At 38.0% G+C, this 23,689-nt stretch overlaps 2 protein-coding genes across 2 annotated transcripts; both read left to right on the forward strand.

The window, feature by feature from the left end:
- The first annotated feature begins 6,637 nt into the window (after positions 1 to 6,637).
- Positions 6,638 to 17,695, forward strand: LOC134813524 (probable serine/threonine-protein kinase DDB_G0267686). Its single transcript, XM_063821341.1, has 7 exons — positions 6,638 to 6,757; positions 12,678 to 12,902; positions 13,137 to 13,715; positions 14,095 to 14,253; positions 14,436 to 14,714; positions 14,845 to 15,120; positions 15,235 to 17,695. Exons 1-7 carry the CDS (start codon positions 6,695 to 6,697, stop codon positions 15,823 to 15,825), a joined length of 2,172 nt encoding a protein of 723 aa, XP_063677411.1. The 5' UTR covers positions 6,638 to 6,694; the 3' UTR covers positions 15,826 to 17,695.
- Positions 17,696 to 18,121: 426 nt separating this feature from the next.
- On the forward strand, positions 18,122 to 22,685 carry LOC134813525 (uncharacterized). The gene is made up of 10 exons (XM_063821343.1): positions 18,122 to 18,218; positions 18,378 to 18,452; positions 18,648 to 19,486; positions 19,624 to 19,845; positions 19,958 to 20,143; positions 20,309 to 20,470; positions 20,702 to 20,854; positions 21,297 to 21,407; positions 21,572 to 21,628; positions 22,076 to 22,685. The coding sequence occupies exons 1-10, from the start codon at positions 18,167 to 18,169 to the stop codon at positions 22,334 to 22,336; spliced, it is 2,118 nt and encodes a 705-aa protein (XP_063677413.1). The 5' UTR covers positions 18,122 to 18,166; the 3' UTR covers positions 22,337 to 22,685.
- Positions 22,686 to 23,689: the final 1,004 nt, after the last annotated feature.

The raw sequence follows: 23,689 nt of genomic DNA on the forward strand, positions 1-23,689 counted from the left end.
ATATTTGTAAGGTCAGATGCAGTGTATGAGTTACAATCATTTAAAGTATTTGAGATTTTGGTTGTGTATTCGTCTAGGTTGTTGTCGTCGTCGTCATTGTCAGTGAGTAGTTTAAATGGGTTGTATTTAACCTTGTCTAAATGGATACAACGAGTACAGTAAAACTCATTAGATTGGCTATTTGGATTTGATTTGCGATAGCATTTATGGTGCATTATGCACAGTATGCTGGGGGTTGGCTTTGCTATCTGTTTTGGAGAGGTATCTCATGGTTTTTGAGTGAGGACATAAGATTTGGCAGCCATAGAGCAGTATCGGTTTTATTAGAGAGTCAATTAAATTATTTTACTGGTCACGTGTATGGTTAAGAGTTTTATGACATTGAATGAATCTATTTATTACGAGTATTAAGGACTGCTAGTATATTTTATTTATTTGTTTTCACTTCTGCACGTTTAGGCAGTTGCTCTTGTGACCAGAGTTTTAGAGTTATATATATATATAGAGAGTCAAATAGAATGTTTAGGGAACGGTGAGAGAGGGTATCTTTGACGATATTGCCTTTGAGGCCATAGAGAGCACGGAGAGCCTTGGCCCTCAGTTCAGTATTTGCTGCTGTAAAAGATCCATTTCTGTGGAATATAATGCCAAGATAGCAGTATTTTTCGGTGTGTTGGATGGGCTGGCCTCCCAAAATGAATGTTTCATAGGATTGTTTTCTTTTAGGAGGGCAGAATATGAGAATCTTGGTTTTTTTAATGTTTACTTCAAGGCCCATAGAGTTACAGAAGTCGAGTAGGATGTTTATATTGTATTGCAAGGCCTTGGGACTTAGGGCAAGTAGGACAAGATTGTCAGCCCAGAGCAGATGTGATATTAGGATGTCAGCTAGAATTTAGGATAATCACCAACAGATTTCAGGAGAGATGACAAGTCGTTGATATAGATTTTAAAAAGGTCCGGTGATAGGGGGTGTCCCTGCTCTGTTCCTTTTCCAATGTCAATATTATAATTAGGGGACAAGAGCTTGGAGATTTTTATATGAGCTATTGAGTTTCTATACATATCACTTAGGCAATTGAAGAAGTTTCCAGTTATTCTAAGGCATGTGATTTTGTGCAGAAGGAGGTCCCTACATACAGTGTCAAAAGGAGAAAAAAGAAAATGCACAATATTTGGACTACCTCAGGGGGCTGTACTCTCACCTCTCCTCTTTATCCTATACATAGCAGACATGACGCACAACACCCCAGAAGAGGTAAAAAGATATCTAAGCTGCTACAAATTTGCTGATGACGGTACACTTATGATTTCCTTTGAGAACATCTCCGGATGCCATGAAAAAATGCAGATGGTATGTGACCACCTCAGCAAGTGGTGCATCAAGAACAAGCTAGTAGTGAACTGTGATACAAATAAAACAGAGGCAATAATCTTGAAAACTGCAGCCTATAATGAAGAACAGAAACCTGCAGAATTATGTATTAATGGGAAAAGCATCAACTACGTCCAAAGTACGAACTACGAAGGTCCTTGGGGTAATAGTAGATGAGGACCTCAATTTCAAGAAACATGCGTCTCAAAAACTTAAAGAATGCAAAAGAAAGTGGGGATTTAAAAAAAAAGATCTGGTTTGACAGCATCGAAACAAATCTGCAATGCAGAACTGTCAGTAACAACAAGGAGACCAAGATACTCGGTGTGATCACAAAGATCAAAAACAGTGGGCTGCTCCTAGACAAAAACAACTTTTTATTCGGGCACAACAGGAGTAAAAATCTGGACAGCCGAATAATGGACTACATTCACGGCAGCTCACCACTCTTTGCGAATATCCAAAAGATCATGGGTGGTGGCAGTGGTGAGGCCTGTCGTTTCTGTAACAGCTTCATTGATTCTCCCGTACACCAGCTCCTATTGTGTCTGGAGGTGCAAGACACCAGTTACCTGCAACTGAAAGCAGAGCTGGGTGGGGCAGACTCACATTCCTATCTAGATGAAGTGTTAACAAAAAGCAGCACACAAAAAGTATTCATTAGGAGAGTCAAATTTCTTTGGGGACAAAAAGGATGCTCTCCAGGATTTATCCGACTAGAAATATCATGAAATAAAGACTCTGCAAACATCTCAGAGAAATATTACCACCATAAAGAACAAAGAGGGAGTATCCTGGACCCCGAAACTCACCACTTTTCTGTACTTTCAGAGGTACCAATGTGGCAGGAAACCAGGGCTCATGCTGCCGCTGAGCTAAAGCAGTAGAGGGGATGGCGGCTTCTCTAGGATCTAACACGTCCTGAAGCAGACCAACACTATGTCCCAACGCACTGGTGTTGGGATGTCTGCCCCCGGTGCCTGTCCGGGTCAATAAAGCAGTCAAGCATCATGTATGTTATGTTGAGCATTCTCAACCAACAAATGTGGGAACTCCCACGAAAGACCAAAACAGATCTAAAGAGACACTTAACAACATTGGAAAATAGACTTCAATTTGTTTATATAATTTATAACGCGTATATTATTGCCCACGTTAAGGGGCCTGTTAATAATTTATTAAATTATTAGCTATTTTAGATTTAATCATAATAATATGATATGATATGTTTTGTATTCTGTGTAAAATTATCTTTATCCCGGTTGTTGCGACAAGTAAAAATGCTCTTATTAAGGAAAGGAGATTACTCTACGTTTCAATGTAACTTCATCGTATTCATGATCTCTAATTATTTGTTATATAGTAGTGTTGAGAGTTTTAATACTTTCAACAATGCGACTCATAAATAATACTCCAATCCGGATTTTACATGATATGTTTTGATTGTTATTAATAAATACCAAAATTTTAATTTGTTTTCCTAAACAAGAATTGCGCCCGTTGTTTCGTTTTGGCGGACGCTAGATTTCCATTTCACATTTACTATAAATTTAAGTATAAGCTCCAATCAGCTCACTTCAATCTTCATGATAATAATATTGATAAATTATGCATTAAGTACAGGAAACACTTGAAATTCAGTTCAATTGCCAAAGAACTTAACTTGTAAAGCAAATAACTTAAATTGTAAGCAAAGGTAAACTATACTCGTGTACACATCAATACACTACGCGTGCCACGTACAAATTGGGCTTATAACCTAATATTATACATTACATCGTTTACATTAAAACACAGTTGCGCCGCGCATTCATAGATCACAGGCTATCTATACATCACATCTCCGCAAGCAATCCTCTCGCATGCGCGCGGCTTTTCCGTTGACATGGTTACTAACGGAAGTAAGGAAGGACTGACGACATATTCAGACCCACCTACGGCAATCTCCAAAATCCACGTTTTTCTGCAAAAACCTCCATTCGTAACCTTTCACTATTGCCTTTTTTCAAAAGGGTGAAAAGGAAAAAATTTGTTTTCCTATTTCAGGATTACTATTATTGAGTATTCACTTAAAAGTGATTGTCACTTTTATGTCCTTGTGTATCCTTGTATTTCTTGTATCCCTTGTATCCCTTGTATCCCTTGTATCACTTGTATCCCTTGTATCACTTGTATCCCTTGTATAACTTGTATCCTAGGCAAGAGCAATGTTAATCTTTATTTAATACCCCACCCAGGCCCAAGAGCAATCCATTCAATTCTCTCTGTGAACGAACAATATACAGCCTATTATAAGAGCCCAGATTTCCACTCAAATACTGGCAAGTGCATAATGCTATAGGACCTTAAAATAAAATTGAACCATACAAACTCGATTTATCAATTTTTCTAAAACTAGCATTATATAACATTTCTAAATTATCCCTACACACTTGTAAATAATTAGAATTGTGTAACTTAAATTATTTCAGAATTACAACTATTGGGTACTCAATAAAGTAATTATCACTTTTGTATCCTTGTAACCCTTGTATCCTTGTATCATTGTATCCTTGTATCCTTGTATCCTTGTACCCACTTTAAAATTTTAGTCAGAACTATATATACAAAAATAGCAGACTTAAATATAAATTAAGAGCCAATACATTAAATTGTCATTTGGCTACTTTTATTAAAAAGGGTTTTTATAAAGTATTTAAAGATGGCACGTATTCTGCATGCCTGTTATAGAAGTGTAGGGCTGTATAAAAAAATTTAAAAAACAACACCATAGTATGACATCATGACGCCGTATCCTTGAGATTACATTTCCTTGACATTTCCACGACAGGGTAGAAACGCATGTTTCATTTTAAGCACAGGCTTCTGGATCATAACACTCCAAAAATTCGTAGACAGAAAGCCTACATTGCTAGTTTGAATTTGTTCGATTAGGTTTTGACTTTTCTTGATTCTATTGATTATTAAAACGTTTTGTAACATTTCAGTATGAGATTGAATTGGAATTTTACATAGTTTAAAAAATTGTATACTGTATAGCCCTTATTTTGTATGTTACTCACTCATCTCCATTTAGATAAAATAAGATTTGAATTAGTTAGCAAGCTAGAATTTTTAAAATCTTGCTTTCAGTGAGGGTGAGTGAAATTGGTAGAAATAACCATACCTATTATCATTGCTTATTATCATTAATGTAACATGTAAAAAGCATACTACGCGACGTTTAAATAAGTAATAGCAATTAACATTTGTTACCCTCAGTCATAAAAACTGCAGTATTATGGCAGTTGTAAGTGACGACAACATAGAAAAGACGGTTCCAGATGAGCCTCGACCTGCTGTGTACAGATTTGTTCAGGAAGCATTGGATGCTCTTATTGTTAAGCATAATTCTAAGATAGGAGAGAAAGATGATGGTAATTTAACTGGAGACTTAAACAAAAGGTGTAATCAACTTAATTCTGCTAAGTACCTGGGTACCATGGAACACAGCTATGAAGAAATGGCACCAAGACTTGCATACCTCCTTCTTCATTTCACCCAGCACACATACCTTGTTAATAGTATCCTATCAGATGCATATGCTGCTTGCACTAACTTACAATCCCGCACAACTGTCTTCAATGAGTTGATGAGATCAATTGATTGGGGCCGCATTAGTATCTTCAGTTTTGGTGGTGGCCCTGCTGCAGATGTAGTTGGTGTCCTCATGTGGTTACACAGGTTTGGGTTTCAGACCAAAGTCCAGGCTGCAATGGCTGATACTTGCAAACAGTGGGAGGCTACTACAAATTCAGTGTTCAAAATGATGCAGTTTGAATCAGAGGACGATAATGCTAAACCTACTCCTCAGCAGAAATACACTCATAACCTTTGGAAGCGGTTGGATGGGGGTATCAAATATTTTAACTCCAGTTTGAAATCACCTACTACTTTGTTCAAATCAGGTTCTAAAGAAATGATTGCGATTGGACAGGCTGACATAATCACCCTTCCCTTTGCTTTGAGCTCAGTAGCAGATGCACCTGAAACATCTAATGCTCTTCAGGGTATGTTAAATGCTGTGAAGCCTGGTGCACTTCTTGTCTATGTGGACCACACTGAAGGAGGACAAACAGAACTGATTAACAACTTGGCTTATTGGTGCGGCATGAGACGAATCTATTTCATGAAGGAAATGAACTACACTATGCCTAAGTATGAAGAAGCTGATATCTTAGAAAACTATGCTAAAGATTTAGATGACCCTGTCCCACGTGAGAGTAAAGTCACAGCCATAGTCTACAAAAAACCTAGTGGCTATTCTTACGACAGAAGGATGAAGATGAGTAGACGTGAGCAGAACAACATCAAACAGGCTCAGATCCGTCTCAAGAAAAGTAACCCTGACTTCAAATTGTTCCGCCCCAGTTTCTACTGACACTGGTAAACTGTACATGTATTGACTTAATTTATTAGTTGAATTTATGGATTTTTGTACACCACCTCAGAATTTGCTCAATGTTTTTTTGGGTAATTTCAAGCTCTTTAATTTATTCAATCTTTCAAGGCTAGATAAAACCATCAGACATTGATGCTAGCAAATTTTAATTTTCTAACTTTGTAACTTGTGCATTGTATAATTTGAACGTTGATTGAATTCTAGTTTGAAGTTTTTATTGTCTAAAGTTCAATTATTGGGAGGTTTGTTAATGATATTTTTTCCAGTTTAATTATGGTTTTTGGCAAAATCACTGGTGTATGGTATGTATGGTATGTATGGTATGAGCTTGTTTTTATACGATTATTGGAGTACTTGAATGGAAAGCTTTAATTTAAATGATATATTATATGCTATATATATTATTAGTACATTATATGCTATACCTCAGATCGAATCTGTCCCAAGATTTTGTGATTTAATTTTGATTGTATTTAAATCAAAAGTTTGCACTCACTCAAATTTTTCATAATATGAAAATTGTTAAAGTTTTTATTCATTAAATTCGTTTTATTGTGTCAAAATTTGTTTCTATTAAAATTAGTTTTATTAGATGAAATCGTAAATTTACATATCCTCACGATTAGTTAACCTTGTATATATAATTTTTATTTCAATTGTTTTGATTTATTATCAACTTGTGTATATCGGGAAGGTGATGCAAGAAATCTTGCAAGAAATCTTGCTCTCCCTCTTCGAGAGTTTATTAGATTATTATATTATATTTACCACACTTGTTGCCAAACTTCATTCATAATGTATAATATTGATAATATTTATTCTATTGTAGGATAAATGATAGGATGAAGAGCTGCTGTATCAAATGAAGATGAAAAAGGATGAACTTTGCCAATATCACCGCCGCTGAGCACAACCCTTTACAGAAAAGACTTAAGATAGAGGTTTGTCTACACTTGTACAGCATATTTTAGTTAAGTTACACATTTCATAATAGTTTAGGTAATTCCTTAAAATAAGGACTACTCGAATTCTCGAAAGAAAAAATGTTGTGTAAGACTTTTCCTTTGTACACACCGGTCATATACAATATACATACCGCATCTAAGGTATTGTAGTTCTATCCACCCCCAACATATTCCTATGTCAATAGATAGATTTAGGGACAGTAAAGTCTCTATTTCTTAGAATGTATTATTATCCTTTAGTCCCTTTTATAGTGATTATACCTGTATGACTAATAGAGTAATAGCACTTGTTTGAGGTCCGCCCTTCGCAACACATTTAATTGGACACTTTTTAAAGAAATGGTAATATTTGTATAGGCCTTTTGAAATAAAATCCTCCAAATGCAATGACTATTCTCATAGTTATTGCAACAAGTATACAGTACTTATTCAAGGTCATTATACAATATACAATATACATAATATAGTCTTGTGGATGCGCGTTTTGAAGAAATACCTCGATTCCAACTTCAAAATATTTCAGATTGACACATTCATGTATACATTTGTGAAGAAATGTGTTCGATTTGTTAGTTTTAACTAAATGTTAAACTATGTTATTAAGTGTTAACAATTAATAACTTGTTGCAGTATTTTACTGTTCAACTATTTAACTGTTAACTGAATAGTAGAGACAGTATGTCATGCTATTAGCATGGGAGAAAGGAGTGGCTCAGCTAAATCAGTCGACTATCACATGTATATAGATTTTGATCTGGTTAAGTTATTCCTTGTCAGTATTCAAAGCAACTTGCTCTCAATCAGTAACCACTTTTCTTTATCGGTCAAAATATTCAAAGTTTTTCTTTATAAAAAGTCTTTTTCGTTGACGTTTCCGATCATGATTTCACATGAAAATCTAATTAACTGTGCAACTGCGAATTATTGGTTTAGCCACAAAATAGGTTTTACCTCCTAACAATGAGCTTTAAAGAGCTTACCTGCTTTACTGTATGCGTGATATTTAGATCACAGCGATTCTCAAGAAATTACTTTTTCCTAAAGCAATTTAAAAGAATCGTCTCGAAACAATGAAGGCAGAAGCCAGAAACTCAACGAGTAAAGATTACGCCAATTGATCATGGTCATTAAATATTGCAAATTTAAATTTATTGTTTAACTTTCAGTGTAAATAATTCTCATTCAGTCGTGTCTGTTGTGTGCGACTAGTTACTGTAATTATACAGTAAACCTCGTTTACCTCTGGTTCTTCCGATAAGAGTTCAGAAAGTAATCTTGTGGAATATTTTCTGCCACAAACTGCTTAGTTACAGTGTAACTTCAGGAGCCACAAACTGCTTAGTTACAGTGTAACCCCAGGAGCCACAAACTGCTTAGTTACAGTGTAACCCCAGGAGCCACACACTGCTTAGTTACAGTGTAACTTCAGGAGCCACAAACTGCTTAGTTACAGTGTAACCCCAGGAGCCACACACTGCTTAGTTACAGTGTAACTTCAGGAGCCACAAACTGCTTAGTTACAGTGTAACCCCAGGAGCCACACACTGCTTAGTTACAGTGTAACTTCAGGAGCCACACACTGCTTAGTTACAGTGTAACCCCAGGAGCCACAAACTGCTTAGTTACAGTGTAACCCCAGGAGCCACACACTGCTTAGTTACAGTGTAACTTCAGCTCAGGAGCCACAAACTGCTTAGTTACAGTGTAACTTCAGGAGCCACACACTGCTTAGTTACAGTGTAACCCCAGGAGCCACAAACTGCTTAGTTACAGTGTAACCCCAGGAGCCACAAACTGCTTAGTTACAGTGTAACCCCAGGAGCCACACACTGTTTAGTTACAGTGTAACTTCAGGAGCCACACACTGCTTAGTTACAGTGTAACTTCAGGAGCCACAAACTGCTTAGTTACAGTGTAACTTCAGGAGCCACAAACTGCTTAGTTACAGTGTAACCCCAGGAGCCACACACTACTTAGTTACAGTGTAACCCCAGGAGCCACAAACTGCTTAGTTACAGTGTAACCCCAGGAGCCTAACATGAAGTGTTCATAAATCCCTGAGAACGACCATACCTTGCGTGCGTCAGAAATACGTCACGAAAATGTGGTCTAAACTAATTAATTGATCGCGAAAATTGAATAAGTATTTCATTATAGGAGTACTGTACTACTAAAATGTAATCGTTATTTCTTATCGAATCTTCAGACCCAGACGAATGTTCTTTGATATAACATTTTTAGTCGGCTAATTCGTTGTCCCTTTTTGGAACTATTCTGGTGCATCAATAACTTTAACTATATAATATCGATTTGGGTTAACCAACCTTCGGTGGAAAATGAAATGGTGCAGTTCTTCTGTATATTATATTGCCATGTGTTTTGTTCCATTTTTAACTACATGCGCTGTAATTAAAACTTCGCATTAGTACTAGGGGGACCCCTCAAATTTCTTCAAGATACTCGAGGGAAGATTCTGCCGGGATTATTACCAGTAAGTGATTACAACATGACAGTGTTTCTCAACCTCGTGTTGTTTGTGTACGTTTTTAATGAGTATGGCAATTAGAGGATAAGGCTATAAGGAACGTTGCGATTATTTGTTTTTACTCGATCAGCAGATTCCACGTTCCTGTTCCCCATTCCCTTAAAATAATTTCTTTGTTATTGTAAGACCAAACTGTCAAGCAGCTCTTCCTCAAATGGTATGTCACGTGGTGTACGAGCGGTTACCAGATAGGCCAGCAAAACTTTGTGATTATGCAATGTGCCATTGTCTTCTTTTGTTTTGACAACCTTGAGCTATTTTCAAATTTCAATCCCCGTTCAAAAACATATCTTAAATCAAACCTTCTATTATTTATTATTTACAAATTATTGACACATTTCTATATTACTTCTGTCCTTTTTTTGGTAACTGGCGGCACTAAACTTCCGCTGACAAAATATAACGTTTAGGTAGTTTTTGGTAATTACAAAAATACACTTCCCCTTATTAAGATGTAAGAGTTTTATAAATGTAAAAGTTTAGCGTCCGAGGTTTGCAGTTTACGCCCACATTTCGGTGCTTGAGGATGTTTATTTTCAGTAAAACATGGATTGCTGCAGATTATACAGTATATCATGTAACATGTCAATCAGAAAGTCATAACCATAGAAGTGTGGCCCAATGGTGTTTCTTTCTATCTAACATACACAAAGTTCAGTGTCTTAACATACAAATTGAGTTTAGTATCTTGCTTTAGGTGACTTCCTTTAACAATACGTCTTACAAACTAGCTTGGACTGTTGCCAAGCAGCCATTATCTTTCCTGTATCTCTGTATGCAGAGTCACCGTTAATTGCCTCTTACAGTCATAACAGCAGTTCAGTAACTAAGGTTAAAGGTAGTAATTGCCAGGTTACCTGCAAGAAACGTGGTATAAAATCAGAGCATTGTATCAAATCTTCTAGAAGATAATGCTATATTTTTTTTATTGAAATCTTTCAATTATTATCATCAGAATTTATTACAATATCAATGTTGTATAGAATTTCTAAAAATGGACTAGAGAAACCAAAAAATGCCTTGACAAGTGTACAGCGATGATAACAATCAGGGGACACCAATACACCCAAATAACCAAACAAAAGGCCTCGAGAGACCTGATGAAAAGTCGAGCAATTACATTGGGCCCCAAGTGCAGAAGGAGAAAAATGGGCAAATAATATGAGCTGTGAACTTAGGAGGCATTTCTAGGTTTTTAAGAATAATTGCCACAACCCAAAAATTCTCAATTACAATTGGCTGATTTGTAATATTTCCAATGGAATGAAGTTTTAACGATAAAATTTAAATAATTGAATATAAAAGACTAAATCAAAATTGTATCCGAATAAAGCAAAAATGCGTGATGAGTACCTCAAAAAAAATTAAAACAAAAATAATAGAGAAATACACTACCCGTAGTCTGGAGAAAAAGAATTGTCAGGATCTGAACTAGGGTCAATATCTACAGATGCAGTACAAACATGTTCCTTCCAGATGTGTTTAATAAGTTCTGTTTTAAACACACCTGGTCTGATAATCTCTCGAAGGGAAAGAGGAAGTCGGTTCCAAGTGAGATGAGCTCGATAAAAGTAAGATTTAGATATAGCTGAGCCAGGTGGAATTGAAGATATTACTGATAAGTGATCAAGATGTGAGCTTCTCAGTCGGCTTGACCCGGAGAAGAAAGTAAGGTACTGAGGCAGAGTGGTGCATGGGTGGTATTGATGCACTAGGGAATGAAAGAACTTGAGATCATGGTAATCAAACCTGTACTTTAGGGGCAGAATATTTAACTGTTTACAATGGGCATTATAGATTTCCTCTACACTATAGCTTACACCGTAATCATTACGAATCCATTTGAGGGCCCTTTTCTGCAATCCTTCAAGCCTATTGATAGTGCTACTGGATAAATATATAATATATATAAAAATATATTTTCTTAAAGATTGAACAACCGTTCATTTACTTAATGGATAACCAAAATATGATGAATGATGCTGATTTCTGGCAATTTCCTTCACGATTTGATAGCTCGACAAATCTTTAACTTCGACGTCATTGGAGCGTACTTTGGATTGAAATGCTGATCGGGAGCAAGCGATTTTTTTAAATGATAGTTTACACATTTAATTTCTAGCGAAACTGTATCAAGTAAGATATACGTTGTTCGGTAGGAAGTTTAAACGTTTCAATGTACCACAACAATTCAAGTCACAACTATCATGTAATCCTGAAGCTTCATATATTTTCTCCGGGAACTGGTCACGAGGGCGGAGGTCACAAGGGCGAAAGTCGATCACAGGGCGGAAGTTTCCTGAAACGATCACATGACTCCTTTTATCATGGAACCATACACCGTCCTAAATGTTGAACTAGTAATACTTCAAAACCTGCAACATCATACACTTACTTGATTAGGTCTCCTCAATCATTCGAGTGGCCTGGCTGCACCAAAGAACTCATGTTTGTGTCGTAATCTCCTTCCAGTGTTTGCAGTAGCTAGCCATCTCGTTCGCTCCTTCTCGATCTATATCAGTGTTTCCTGAAAACGCTGCAGCATCTTCCAGCAAACATTTCATCCACAACATCACACAACTTACTTCTAAATTGTAGAAATTATATTTCTTGGATCATTTTAGTGATCCTGGTTACGAATTTATTGTAACTTTACTTACAAAACACACAGGGTTATAGATAACTTCAAACGCTTAAAGTTAATATAATTTACAATGTAATCAATCAATTTTGTCAAAACCCGAATAAAATAATATCACTACATAAATAATTCACATAGCACGTATAGTCATCTCCTTATAGATGTCTAGAGATCTCAAGTTTTTGAAAAACGTTTTAATTTTGATAGGATCTCCAGTGAAAAGATATGCAGGGTGCAGAGTTACATAGAATTAGAGTAATGTAGATCTAGATATGCGTAATGAGTATAATACGACCACTTGGTCACGTTTCATCTGTACTGCAGACAGCTCTCACAACTCTACATTACCTTAATTGTGGCCCGTCTGTACACTAATCATAATTGTTAGAAACCACCCGAATATTGTGCTTTACCATGGCATATACCCTCGACCATAGCAGCCTACAATTTGACATATAATGTATCTGGATTGATCGAACTGAACTTCCCGCTACTGGCCTACATATCTGCATAATAAATGGAGATTTAATGGAACGCGCGAAATATTTAGCGTTGTAGTAAGCCAGGCGCCAGTCAGTGATTAAAAGCGCACGACCTACATTTTTTGTGGACTGTAGATTTGCTGAAAAGATACACTTCGCGTGTTTTCCTAGTTCATGACATCACTTGTCCAGACCGTTACACAGAAAATAAATAATCCTCCATTTCAGACGAGATCACCACCTCCATCAAGTTCGTATACTGGCATGTGCCCGACCTCTTCCAGTCCCCAAATGCCGCTACCTCCTCCCCTCACTTTCAACAGCACGAAGAATAAGTCCAAGCAGCAGGCGGCGCTTGTCTCCCCAGTAAATGGCGTCCCGTCGGTAACGCCCTACACTGGTCAGGCACCCCAGAGCTGCCAAGTCCAGTCACAGCAACAGAGAAATAGAGAGGTAATATATCATTCTTTGGTATTCGTGGTCGAAGTAAGCGGTATTGCGGTAGTTTTAATTAAATAGGACTCTCATGACTGTGGGCCAAAAGTTTAAAAGTTTAGGTTTTGTTTTAAAGTCTTTATGTTAAGTTAGATCACGTCTTAGATTCGAAGCCATCGATGTGTTACCCTTATATCAGGCCTGTGTTTAACATTCCTGTCAATACAATGAAATTTACACAAGCCTTTTCAGCCAGTCGTCTGTAAACACTCAACGGAAATGCTCAGCAAACTGAACGCAATCTCCAAGGACCTGATAGCCCTAGCTGAGCTGGTCAAGGACGTACAGAAGCAGCAGTCACAGCTAACACACCAACTATCAGAAACCAAGGAACGTGTCTTGCAAAACACCGATTTGATAAGGACAGTAAGCGAGCAGTTCAAAATTCAGATGTCAACCTTGCTGCAAGGTCAAGTCGAGCAAGCAGATATCGTCCGAGCTACAAGTCTCAAGTATGAGGAGCAGATGAGGCTCTGCAAGGAGGATGTCGGCATTTGTCAGAACATGTGCAGCGACATAATGAAGCAAAACGAGGGTTTCACCTCTACACTTCAGTCGATACGTGAGGCTGTGATGCAGACAGCGCAGAATACCAGCACTGCCGCACTGGAAGCAGCAAGTAACACTCAGCTACAGAACGCTGTGCCACACCTTACACACGATCCCATGCCAGCCAACAGCTCTTTACCACCTAGCAATGATAACATTCATCCCACTAACCTACAGCAGCAGCAACAGCCGTCCTCCCAACCCATCCAAAACCAGATTCAGGTATCTAACCCCTTTATCCCTTATATGGGGCCTGCTCTTGTGCTCCTATAATTGTTGAAGATTTTCGATGTTTACACCATCTTAATTTGTTGAATATAATATCGCGTTACATAATATCCACAATGCCTATATATATATATGTTAAATATGTTACGAGATAAGCGACAAATGTCTATTTTATTGAAGTCCATGTGGTGGGCTGCAGATCGGAATTTCACGGAAACATTCACCACCCACTTTCGATTTACAGCATACATTTCGCTAGATGTCCACTGTACAGCCTCGTATACATTGGTGCTTTATATAAGGCTTCCCGAATAAATATTTCAAATAAAATGCGTGTACCCTACATTAGGTATAACCCGTTTTTATCCGACAGACGAACCAAGGTCAGGGTATACAAGTGCAACTAGCACCAGGCAACTACACAACTGCTCCCACTCTGCAGCATTTGAACAAGAGTAATCCCGGTCCAGCGCAGCCTATGCAGATCCAACTTGGTGATAACAATAAATACTATTGTATTGGACCTAATGGGGTATGTAGTCTCAATGTTATCTCTAAAATGATCCAAGTTAGAATATTAATTACCTGCTTGTAACTGTGGTACACTGTGGTACACTGTGTACACTGTGTACACTGTGTAGTTCCGGCACTCTGATTAAACCCTAATTAAGATTAGTTGATTGGCAGTCACTAATAATTTGCCCCCTATTTCAGGTCCAACAGTCTATTCAGATGTTTAGTGTGCCGCCACAGCTCCTTCAAGGAATTCAAGCAATTCAGAATATCCAGGGAGGCAACAACTTGGTGCAGATAGTGTCCCCAGCAGCTGCCGGACAGATCAAACAGAAGTCTAATAGGCCCACTGAGATCAGGCCAAAGACAGTCTCCACACCAAAGAAGATGGAGACAAGCAATGGTCTCTATCCTCCAACATCTTGTAGTGTCAACAACTCCTCTCCTAAAACGACCAACATTCTGGAAGAAGCGAGCAAGGTGATTCATAAAATATAGCCAAAAATATTGGACAGCTAAGTTTAATTTTCTGATAAGTCGCTGTCAAAATTACTATAGGTTATTTTCTACTTTGTCAAAAATGAATATATTAAATACCATTAATCCTCAGGTCCTGTCAAATCCGAGTATGGAACAAGACTCTGACAGCTCTTTCCACCTCTACAACCACAACAACTCTGAAAAGGACGCCCTGTCCGAGGCTATCATGACAATCCCGACCACGTACGCACAGCACGGCAACAACACGAACTTCAAGTTCGAGTGCAGCGATAATATGAACGATGGGAACCACGGTGATGAAAGCAGAGCGATGCAAGTGACGTCGGAGATGCTCAGCAAAGCCATCAACGTAGTGGAGGGTGATCACAATCTCTACTTTGATAAGGTAATAAAAGTTCCTTTCTTTGTCAGGCTGTTTTCTATCGTGTATCTGGTATCGCCTCCACAATTTCGAACACGAATTCCTAAAATTATCCGTCTTATTTTTTGAATTTTTCAGGTTTTGATAGGTCCTAACAACGGCGATAACCAGCAACAGAAACAACAGGATCATCACGTGCAAATCCCTTCGTTTTTACCCGAGGAAGTAATAAACTGCGTCTACAGGAAGAGCAAAGAACCTTCCATATATGCACTTAACATTTGTCGTGAAATCCTCACTCGAGAGGAGTTCATTAACAATGACTTTAAATCTTTTGTCAGTAAAAATCCCCTGAAATACAAATTCATCGAACACTTGTTAACGACAAAATTTGGCCTGTACTCAGATCACCTTCAGAGCATCCTCAAGGATGTGCGGATAAAATTTAACAATTATCATCGGCACGTGAAGCGTTCTGTGCGGTTAAAGGAGATCCAGAAACAGGAACAGCTTCAGTTGGAGATAGAAAGACTGGAACAGCAGCAACAAGAACAGCAGCGGTCCACTGATGAAAAAATGTTGGAGTTATTAAAACAAGAGCCCACCTCAATGGAAGACGGTTCATACAAACTGATAGCTCCAAATCAAGGCCAAGCCACTACGTCGTTTGCTTCCCTAGTCCCAAACCACGGGCAGCCCTCAACAACCTTTGCATCAGACAACAGCTGATCACCGTGGCAACACCAGCACTGGTGATAATCACGTGTCTTGCCCTGCCCTAGCCCTCTCTCTCTCTCTCTCTCTCTCTCTCTCTCTCTCTCTCTCTCTCTCTCTCTCTCTCTCTCTCTCTCTCTCTCTCTCTCTCTCTCTCTCTCTCTCTCTCTCTCTCTCTCTCTCTCTCTCTCTCTCTCTCTATCTCTCTCAGGAGGTCCGAGCCAACCCTGTTGAGGAACGATGAGATCGACAGAGAGTCTGGTATTTTGTTATCATTTGGTTATCGGTTCATCTTCTCAAGGGACAGTTCCAGTGGTGATGCAAGGAAATCTAAGAAAATTGACCCTCTCAGCACTTCAAGCATCCGAATTCCCTTTAAAACGCAAACTTTCTTGCTGAAAACAAACTCACGAAGTTGTTGTATTTGGATGTTAGATTGAGAAAGTGTATTTTCTTGAGCAGTTCATTATGTTGATTGTCGCTGTTGAATATATGATGATATATGTGCAGATGTATATTTCAATCCCTTTAATGAAACGATAGATCAGTATTTATACAGTGTTGGTTTTAAGGTACACGATATTAATAGTATCTATTGTTATACTGGTGTGCTACGTTTGGTTAGGAATATTAGCGTCACTCTGAAATGGATAGGATATAACGGGGACGAGATGGCCATTTTCCGGTCCCTCCCAGCCCCCCGTATCATTTGTTTCCTGATCTGGACAATAGTACCGAACCAAAAATTTGTCCAGCACTGTCATACGCCTTCGAGCCCATATAATTCTGTAGACTTGGCCTATTAAAAGGTAGAGCTCGAAATTTGTTTGTTTCGACGCTTAATTAACAGCACATAACGTGCCAAAACTAAGAACTATTTCTCGCCTTACAACCTGTTCTACATTATACTTGCCAATTGCCATGTGATTTTATTGTACGATTATTAAATATTGTTCTTTTAATCTGAATATATAATGTCTGTTCACGATTTTGTCTATATATATTATGATATTTTAAACGTTATAGGTTCATAAAGTTGGTGTTACATATTTTTTGCTCCTTTTACACTTTTTTCCTTTAATAATATATTTTAGCCTCAAGAGTTTTTATCTAGTTACATATCACCCGAGCACCTGGTTTGGTTAAAACGGATGGTTTTTTATTATATCCTAGATGATGTTTCAAGCATAATAGTGCACGTGGTGTATGTCTTCAAGTTTGATTACTTGATTTTTAGTTTATTTTTATACATTTTGTTAATTTTTGATTTCATAAACTGATTTCCACGGTGGAATTCTCAAGTACAGGCCTCGAAGTGAACTCACGACGATCAATTTTTTATTGTTTTGCTTTGTTGGTTGTCTCCTGTGATGTTGGTTTTCTCCTGTGATGTTGCAGTTGGTTTTACATGTATGATTGTACGCTTCGTCGGTTTAATCAATAAGGTCCTGAAAATATTTATTTTCATGAAAAATAATGAAATTTTTTGCGGAAACTCTTTGAGGCCTGATCTGTATGATACTTTAAAAAACAACAACTGCTTTATCGATGAAAATAATGATGTAAAAATTTTGCGATTTCTTGGATAAAACCTTTCCTATTAATCAATCACAGTAAATTGATATTGTTAAAAGCTAATTCAACTTATAGGTGCTTAATAAAAGTTTATAGAATATACGTTAACTTGATTATTTGGCACAGATAGTGTTAATGTTATAAATCCCCGTATCATTTTACATTCTGAAGAAAATGTTATGCGCTTACGCTTAGCCCACTTGTATTATTAACCAGACCTGGAAGTAATTCACAGAATTATATATTATAAGGTCACTTTGTTAATGTAATAATTTATTTTAACCAAATATTATACACAACTTCTTATTTACATGTATGCTTCATGTAATTAATGTTTTTAAGGCTTCACCCCGCTCTCAACTGTACACCTGTCAATGATGTCTAGAACCAGCGATATGTAATTCCTGTAGTTCCTATCATTCTTAAGAATTTGATACCAGACACTACTGGGTGGGCTAGAGAAAACTAATTTCCACATTTTACGTAAAATTTTCACATTCTCTCATTTGTTTTGTACCTACGACGAATAATTTTTGGATTTCACTTTCCAATATCACTATGATTAGTTAATTTTGGACAGTGGGCTCATATAAATGTTGACATCCAAAATCGGTCTGCACTATCTTAGTTCAGATGGTTGATATCATACTAAAATTATCAGTTTTCTCTGGCCCACCCTGTACTACTGTAGTCTGGTATCATGACGTAAGCCAAAAGAAGCCCGGTTTCTTATATCTGAATATTTTAGGTCAATGTTGTGACTGTACAAGACCGGTCAAGTATGAAGTTCAGTGCATCTAGATTGAAAGAGCTAAAATCAAAACTAGCTTCTGGTAAGTTCACGCGATATTAAAATGCGTTTGTCGTTTAAACAGTATTTATGGTCTTATCATCACCAAAATATATCTCTTTATGCATATTCGTAAAATGTATGTTTAATTGACCTTCAAAACATATTACATATTATGTTTTATCATGCTTTTATTTTTCAGGCGAGATCTCCAAAGTTGAATCTGCTGAGCTTAAAAAATTAAAGAAACTCAAAAAGAAGAAGCTGCAAGAGAAAGGTAAATCTCGAAGTTTTCCCCGTTGGTTAATACTTTAAAGGGTCTAAATTTCGACTATTTGAAAGGGTAATTGATTTTGATGAGCCGTAGGCTTAAGTAAATGGATCATATTTCATTATTTTAAATCGCTATAATATGATCTTGCAGCAAATCTGCAAATTAGCTAGAAACTATGACTAATATAGATTTGTTCAGGTAACACAAGTAGTATCTCTACCGCCTCATTCAACACTACCCTCAACACAACTCTCAACACTACTATTGGTGATGATGAGGTGTCCTTCAGTGGCGAGAAAGACGAGACTCAGATTAAAGATGTGATTCTCGCAGTTGAGGAGGATGTGAGTCCTGTAGTTGAGGAGGATGTGAGTCCTGTAGCTGAGGAAGATGTGAGTCCTGTAGCTGAGGAGGATGTGAGTCCTGTAGCTGAGGAGTTTGAGCTAAACGTGGAAGAAGATGAAGGGGACAAACCAGCAGAAGTGGTAGATGAAGTTGAAAACGTAGAAGATGAGAGTAATGAAGACAAAGTTGAAGATGAGGTTGCTGTCGATGAAGAGGAGGAGGAAGCAGAGGAAGAGGTAGACGAAGATGATATTGTTGCAGAGGTTGAAGAGAGTGAAATTGCTGTAGCAGAAGAAGAGAAAACAGGTGAGGAAAAGGCAGAAGAAGACAGTGAAGAGGAAGAAGAAGAAGAGACGATCAGACAAGAGAAACACGAGACCGTCACACTGGACACCACCCCAACACCTGACATCCTCCCCGACAACACATTCGCTTCACTCACTCCCTACGTCTCTGAGAAAAGCACCAAAGCTATCACCGACATGGGCTTCACCCACATGACACCTATCCAGCATAAAACCATCCTGCCTTTACTCAAAGGAAGAGATGTGTTGGGTGCCGCCAAAACAGGATCCGGTAAAACCCTAGCCTTCCTCCTTCCCGCCATTGAGCTGCTGTTCAAGCTGAAGTTTAAGCCTAGGAATGGTACTGGTGTTCTGATTATATCTCCGACGAGGGAACTTGCACTTCAGGTTTGATAATTTCGTCTAGATAATTTTCTCGTTTACTGTACGAAATTGGGTAATTCTGGTTGAATTATTTTTCTTGAAACTTCCGATTCCCGTACATTATTGGAGTCATAATCACCATAACAACCCCATACTCACAGATATACGGTGTGGCACGTGACTTGTTGAAATACCACAGTCATACATTCGGTATCATAATGGGCGGCGCTAACCGGAAAACAGAAGTTGAGAAACTGGGCAAGGGAGTGAACCTGCTGATCGCTACTCCCGGTAGATTGCTGGACCACTTGCAGAACACGAAGAACTTTGTCTTTAGAAATCTCAAGTGTCTCGTTATCGATGAGGCTGACCGAATTCTGGAGGTATGTTATGTTTTCTACTTTTAATAATAACGAACAATCTCTCTGATTTCTGAGTTTATTTTTATATAAAGTAACCGATAAAATCCCGTACCACAGTCTTTGTCTTTTACAGGTAGGGTTTGAAGAGGAGATGAAGCAGATAATTAGGCTGGTCCCTGTCAAGAGACAAAGTATGTTGTTCTCGGCTACACAAACCCGGAATGTAGAGGACCTGGCCCGGATATCTCTCCAGCAGGCTCCTCTCTATGTGGGAGTGGACGATGAGGAGGAGAAGAGCACGGTAGAGGGACTTGAACAGGTTAGAACACGTGACCGATTATGAGACGTGTCATTGGATATCTTTTTATTTGATGAAAACTACGCAGTTTTTTCGATTATTTTGACTAGTACGGGTTTAAAGTTTTACCCAAGAATAAAGACATGCCACAATATGATCCAGATATTGAGATATCGACTCCCCCAGGGATATGTGGTTTGTCCGAGTGATAAGAGGTTTATGTTGTTGTTTACATTCGTCAAGAAGAATAAAGACAAGAAATGTATGGTATTCTTCTCTACATGCAGTGCCGTGAAATACCACGCCGAACTGTTTAACTACATCGACATCCCCGTCAAGGATATCCATGTAGGTACAATTTCTGACAACTCGAAATCAGAACTTATGTGTATCCTCATTTTCATCCACAGTTAAAACTTTGGTTAACAATCATGTTAGAATACTATGTTCGTCTGAAGTCTGATTTAATCGTCTTTGAATCTGATACTCGTCTGTAAAAAAAGGTTTTCATTGTAACAAAGTTACAAATTTATCGTAATGATTCAAGTATTAAAAACCTTCACGTTATACGATGTACAGGGCAAGCAAAAGCAGCAGAAACGAACGACGACATTCTTCGAATTCTGTAACGCCAGTAGCGGTGTTCTGTTTTGTACGGACGTGGCTGCCAGAGGGCTGGACATTCCTGCCGTGGACTGGATCATTCAGTACGATCCACCAGATGATCCTAAGGTATGTACAGTCGCGAATCTGTGTGTTATATGGGTTATTAAAACAGTGTCTCGTTTCAATCTAGAGACCAAAAAACGTGGGGAGAGTACTCCCCTGTGTGGAGGCGACCTGAACGACAGGTCACTGTCCTCCACAAAATTATGTATGCAAACGTAGGATTTATACGGCGATTCCGCACAAGATGTATCGTTGTGTTTCAACTTGTATAGCTATAAGCTCGAACGTTTAGTTGTGCTGGAAATATTAATTCAGAGATTTGCTGATCAATTTAGTAACAAAAATGATGTTATTAAATTGATTTCAATGATTGACAATAAAAACATGCTGAGAGAAGTAGGCAAGAAAATATAACATAACGGAATTTGGGTCAATGTTAAAGCTGGAAATTCTTGGCACTAAAATGATGTGTAATTCAATCAGCGGCTGATAAACCACCCTTCAGGAATACATCCACCGAGTAGGGCGTACAGCTAGGGCAGGTGGAGCAGGAAATGCTCTTCTCTTTTTACTCCCTCAGGAGATCGCATTCCTCAGATACCTCAAACATGCAAAGGTAAGTTCTCAGTCATTGTAATGTTTTCATTATCAATATTCAATGCCACATTATGACTCTGATTCGTGAGCGATTCGTGCAGCAGTTCGACGTTAGTTGACAGGTGTTTTTTACTTTAAGTTTAATGGATATTTTTATCTCCTTCTAATTCTCCTATTTCACAGGTTCCCCTAAACGAATACAACTTTAGTAACAACAAAATCGCTAACGTGCAGACTCAGGTAAGGAATATTTCTAAAATTTAATAATTCCAAGAATTGTAATTTCCTCTATATAATATGGTCTGTCAAAACAGCTATAGGTATTAGGTACAGGGGTAGAAGTAACTACGCACACGCAACCCTATAATAACTCACGTAATTCGTATCTGAATTGCTAAACAACTACAGATAATATAGATATGGGTCAAACTTAGAATTCCTGAAAATTTAGTAAAATTTCATCAATTACAGAGGGTGTGGCACGCCACTCCCTCTTTTTCTCTATTGTCACCAAAAAGTGAGAACGTTTTGAGTTAGGAACTCCAAAATTTCCAGACACATTTGGTTTGATAATTGAAGTGGTTTCCTAAAATTTCAAGTTGGTTGTTCACAACTAAGCCGAGTTATGACCATATATATGTGTCAGTGTGAGTTGTATGATAATATATAACACGACTCTCTTCGCAGCTGGAAAAGCTGATCACAAAGAACTTCTACCTCTTCAAATCGGCGAAGGAAGCTTACAGAGCCTACATCCAAGCCTATGCCTCTCACTCCTTAAAAACAGTTTTCGTGGTCGACAAGTTGGATTTGTCTCTTGTTGCTAAATCTTTTGGATTCCAAGTACCTCCTGCAGTCAATCTCACTGTAAACAGTACCAAACGGAACAGTAAATCAAAAGCAGACAAATTCAGACATAATAAGAAGCAGAAATTTACAAGGACCTAGAAGTGGCGAGGGATTTTTTAGATTAATTTATTGTGCCCTGGGCTGAATTTTAAGATTCATTTATTCTGTTTTAAAGTGTCAGCTGAGTATTGACATGAATTTCAAAGCCAAGAGCGTTGCCTTTAAATACATAACAACGTTTGGTTAAGTAAAATAGCAGTTGCTGAGAATGCGAGTCTCAGAATTGTCCTGTGAAATTTCTTTCATCCTTATTTTCAGGTTTTTATTTGATCATATTTTAACGGTATAGCGCATATCTTCAGTTATTCAGTAGTTGTTGTGGTTTTTACATTAATTTATTGACCTCTTTTACCATTTATCCTGTCTGAAACCGGGGTAATTTTTCTGAGCTGGCGTTTTATTTTTATTACAATTAAACAAGCCATGATGAAACCAATGTATTTCCATACTTCATCGTATCCCCGCAAGGGTTATGCTTTTAATGTCGAAGCTTGGGCTCTTACTGATTCGCTCGCCCAAAATTATCGCGTGATTTTTATAGTTTTGCAGCCGAACTTAACGGTTTTTCATAAACCCTAATCCCAACTATAACCCTGAACATAACCCAAAAGCTATCCATAACCCTAACAAGGTCAAAATTAACGGGTGATAATATATATTTGTATCAAGACCGTCGACGAGTCCAACTCGGCGCGCGTCTTGGTAGGTTATAAACTTGGAGGACTTCGGAGGGCCGCGCAAACTAGCATTCTTGCTTCGCATACTTGTCATACATTGTATGACCCGCCGCGCACGAGTGCGCGGCTCCCCCTGTATCGTCAGGACGATAAAGGACTATAGTGAAACGACCGTGGGGGTCACGACGTGATACAATCTCATACAAGGTCAAAAGGAAATCGCGTCACGTGCGGAATCATGATTTTTCATCACGGATGTTACTCGTCTTCACGTCTTGTAGCGTGATGCGTTACTGGGCCGCGCCGCGCACTTAATTATATGCTTCTCGCTAGAGGTTCCAATTAGAATTAGACCTCTTCAGGAAAACACAACATTCCAGTATATTTATTTCTAGTTCCTAGCAGCCAATAATTCAATTTAATTCCCCTTGATGGTTCCAATTAGAATTAGACCTCTTCAGGAAAACACAACATTCCAGTATATTTATTTCTAGTTCCTAGCAGCCAATAATTCAATTTAATTCCCCTTGATGGTTCCAATTAGAATTAGACCTCTTCAGGAAAACACAACATTCCAGTATATTTATTTCTAGTTCCTAGCAGCCAATAATTCAATTTAATTCCCCTTGATGGTTCCAATTAGAGTGAAACAAGAGTGAAACAAATTTAAAATTTTATCCTTTATTTTACAATCATAATATAATAATATTTATAA

The sequence above is a fragment of the Bolinopsis microptera genome, chromosome 3 (assembly GCF_026151205.1).
Source record: "Bolinopsis microptera isolate Bmic1 chromosome 3, MBARI_Bmic_1.0, whole genome shotgun sequence".
NCBI lineage: Eukaryota > Metazoa > Ctenophora > Tentaculata > Lobata > Bolinopsidae > Bolinopsis > Bolinopsis microptera.

Coding starts and splice junctions, on each gene's coding strand:
- LOC134813524 (XM_063821341.1), top strand. CDS start 6,695: ATGAACTTTGCCAATATCACCGCCGCTGAGCACAACCCTTTACAGAAA. Junction 14,254..14,435: donor ATTGTATTGGACCTAATGGG/GTATGTAGTCTC, acceptor CCCCTATTTCAG/GTCCAACAGTCTATTCAGAT. Junction 15,121..15,234: donor ACAATCTCTACTTTGATAAG/GTAATAAAAGTT, acceptor TGAATTTTTCAG/GTTTTGATAGGTCCTAACAA.
- LOC134813525 (XM_063821343.1), top strand. CDS start 18,167: ATGAAGTTCAGTGCATCTAGATTGAAAGAGCTAAAATCAAAACTAGCT. Junction 19,487..19,623: donor CGAGGGAACTTGCACTTCAG/GTTTGATAATTT, acceptor CCATACTCACAG/ATATACGGTGTGGCACGTGA. Junction 21,629..22,075: donor TCGCTAACGTGCAGACTCAG/GTAAGGAATATT, acceptor CTCTCTTCGCAG/CTGGAAAAGCTGATCACAAA.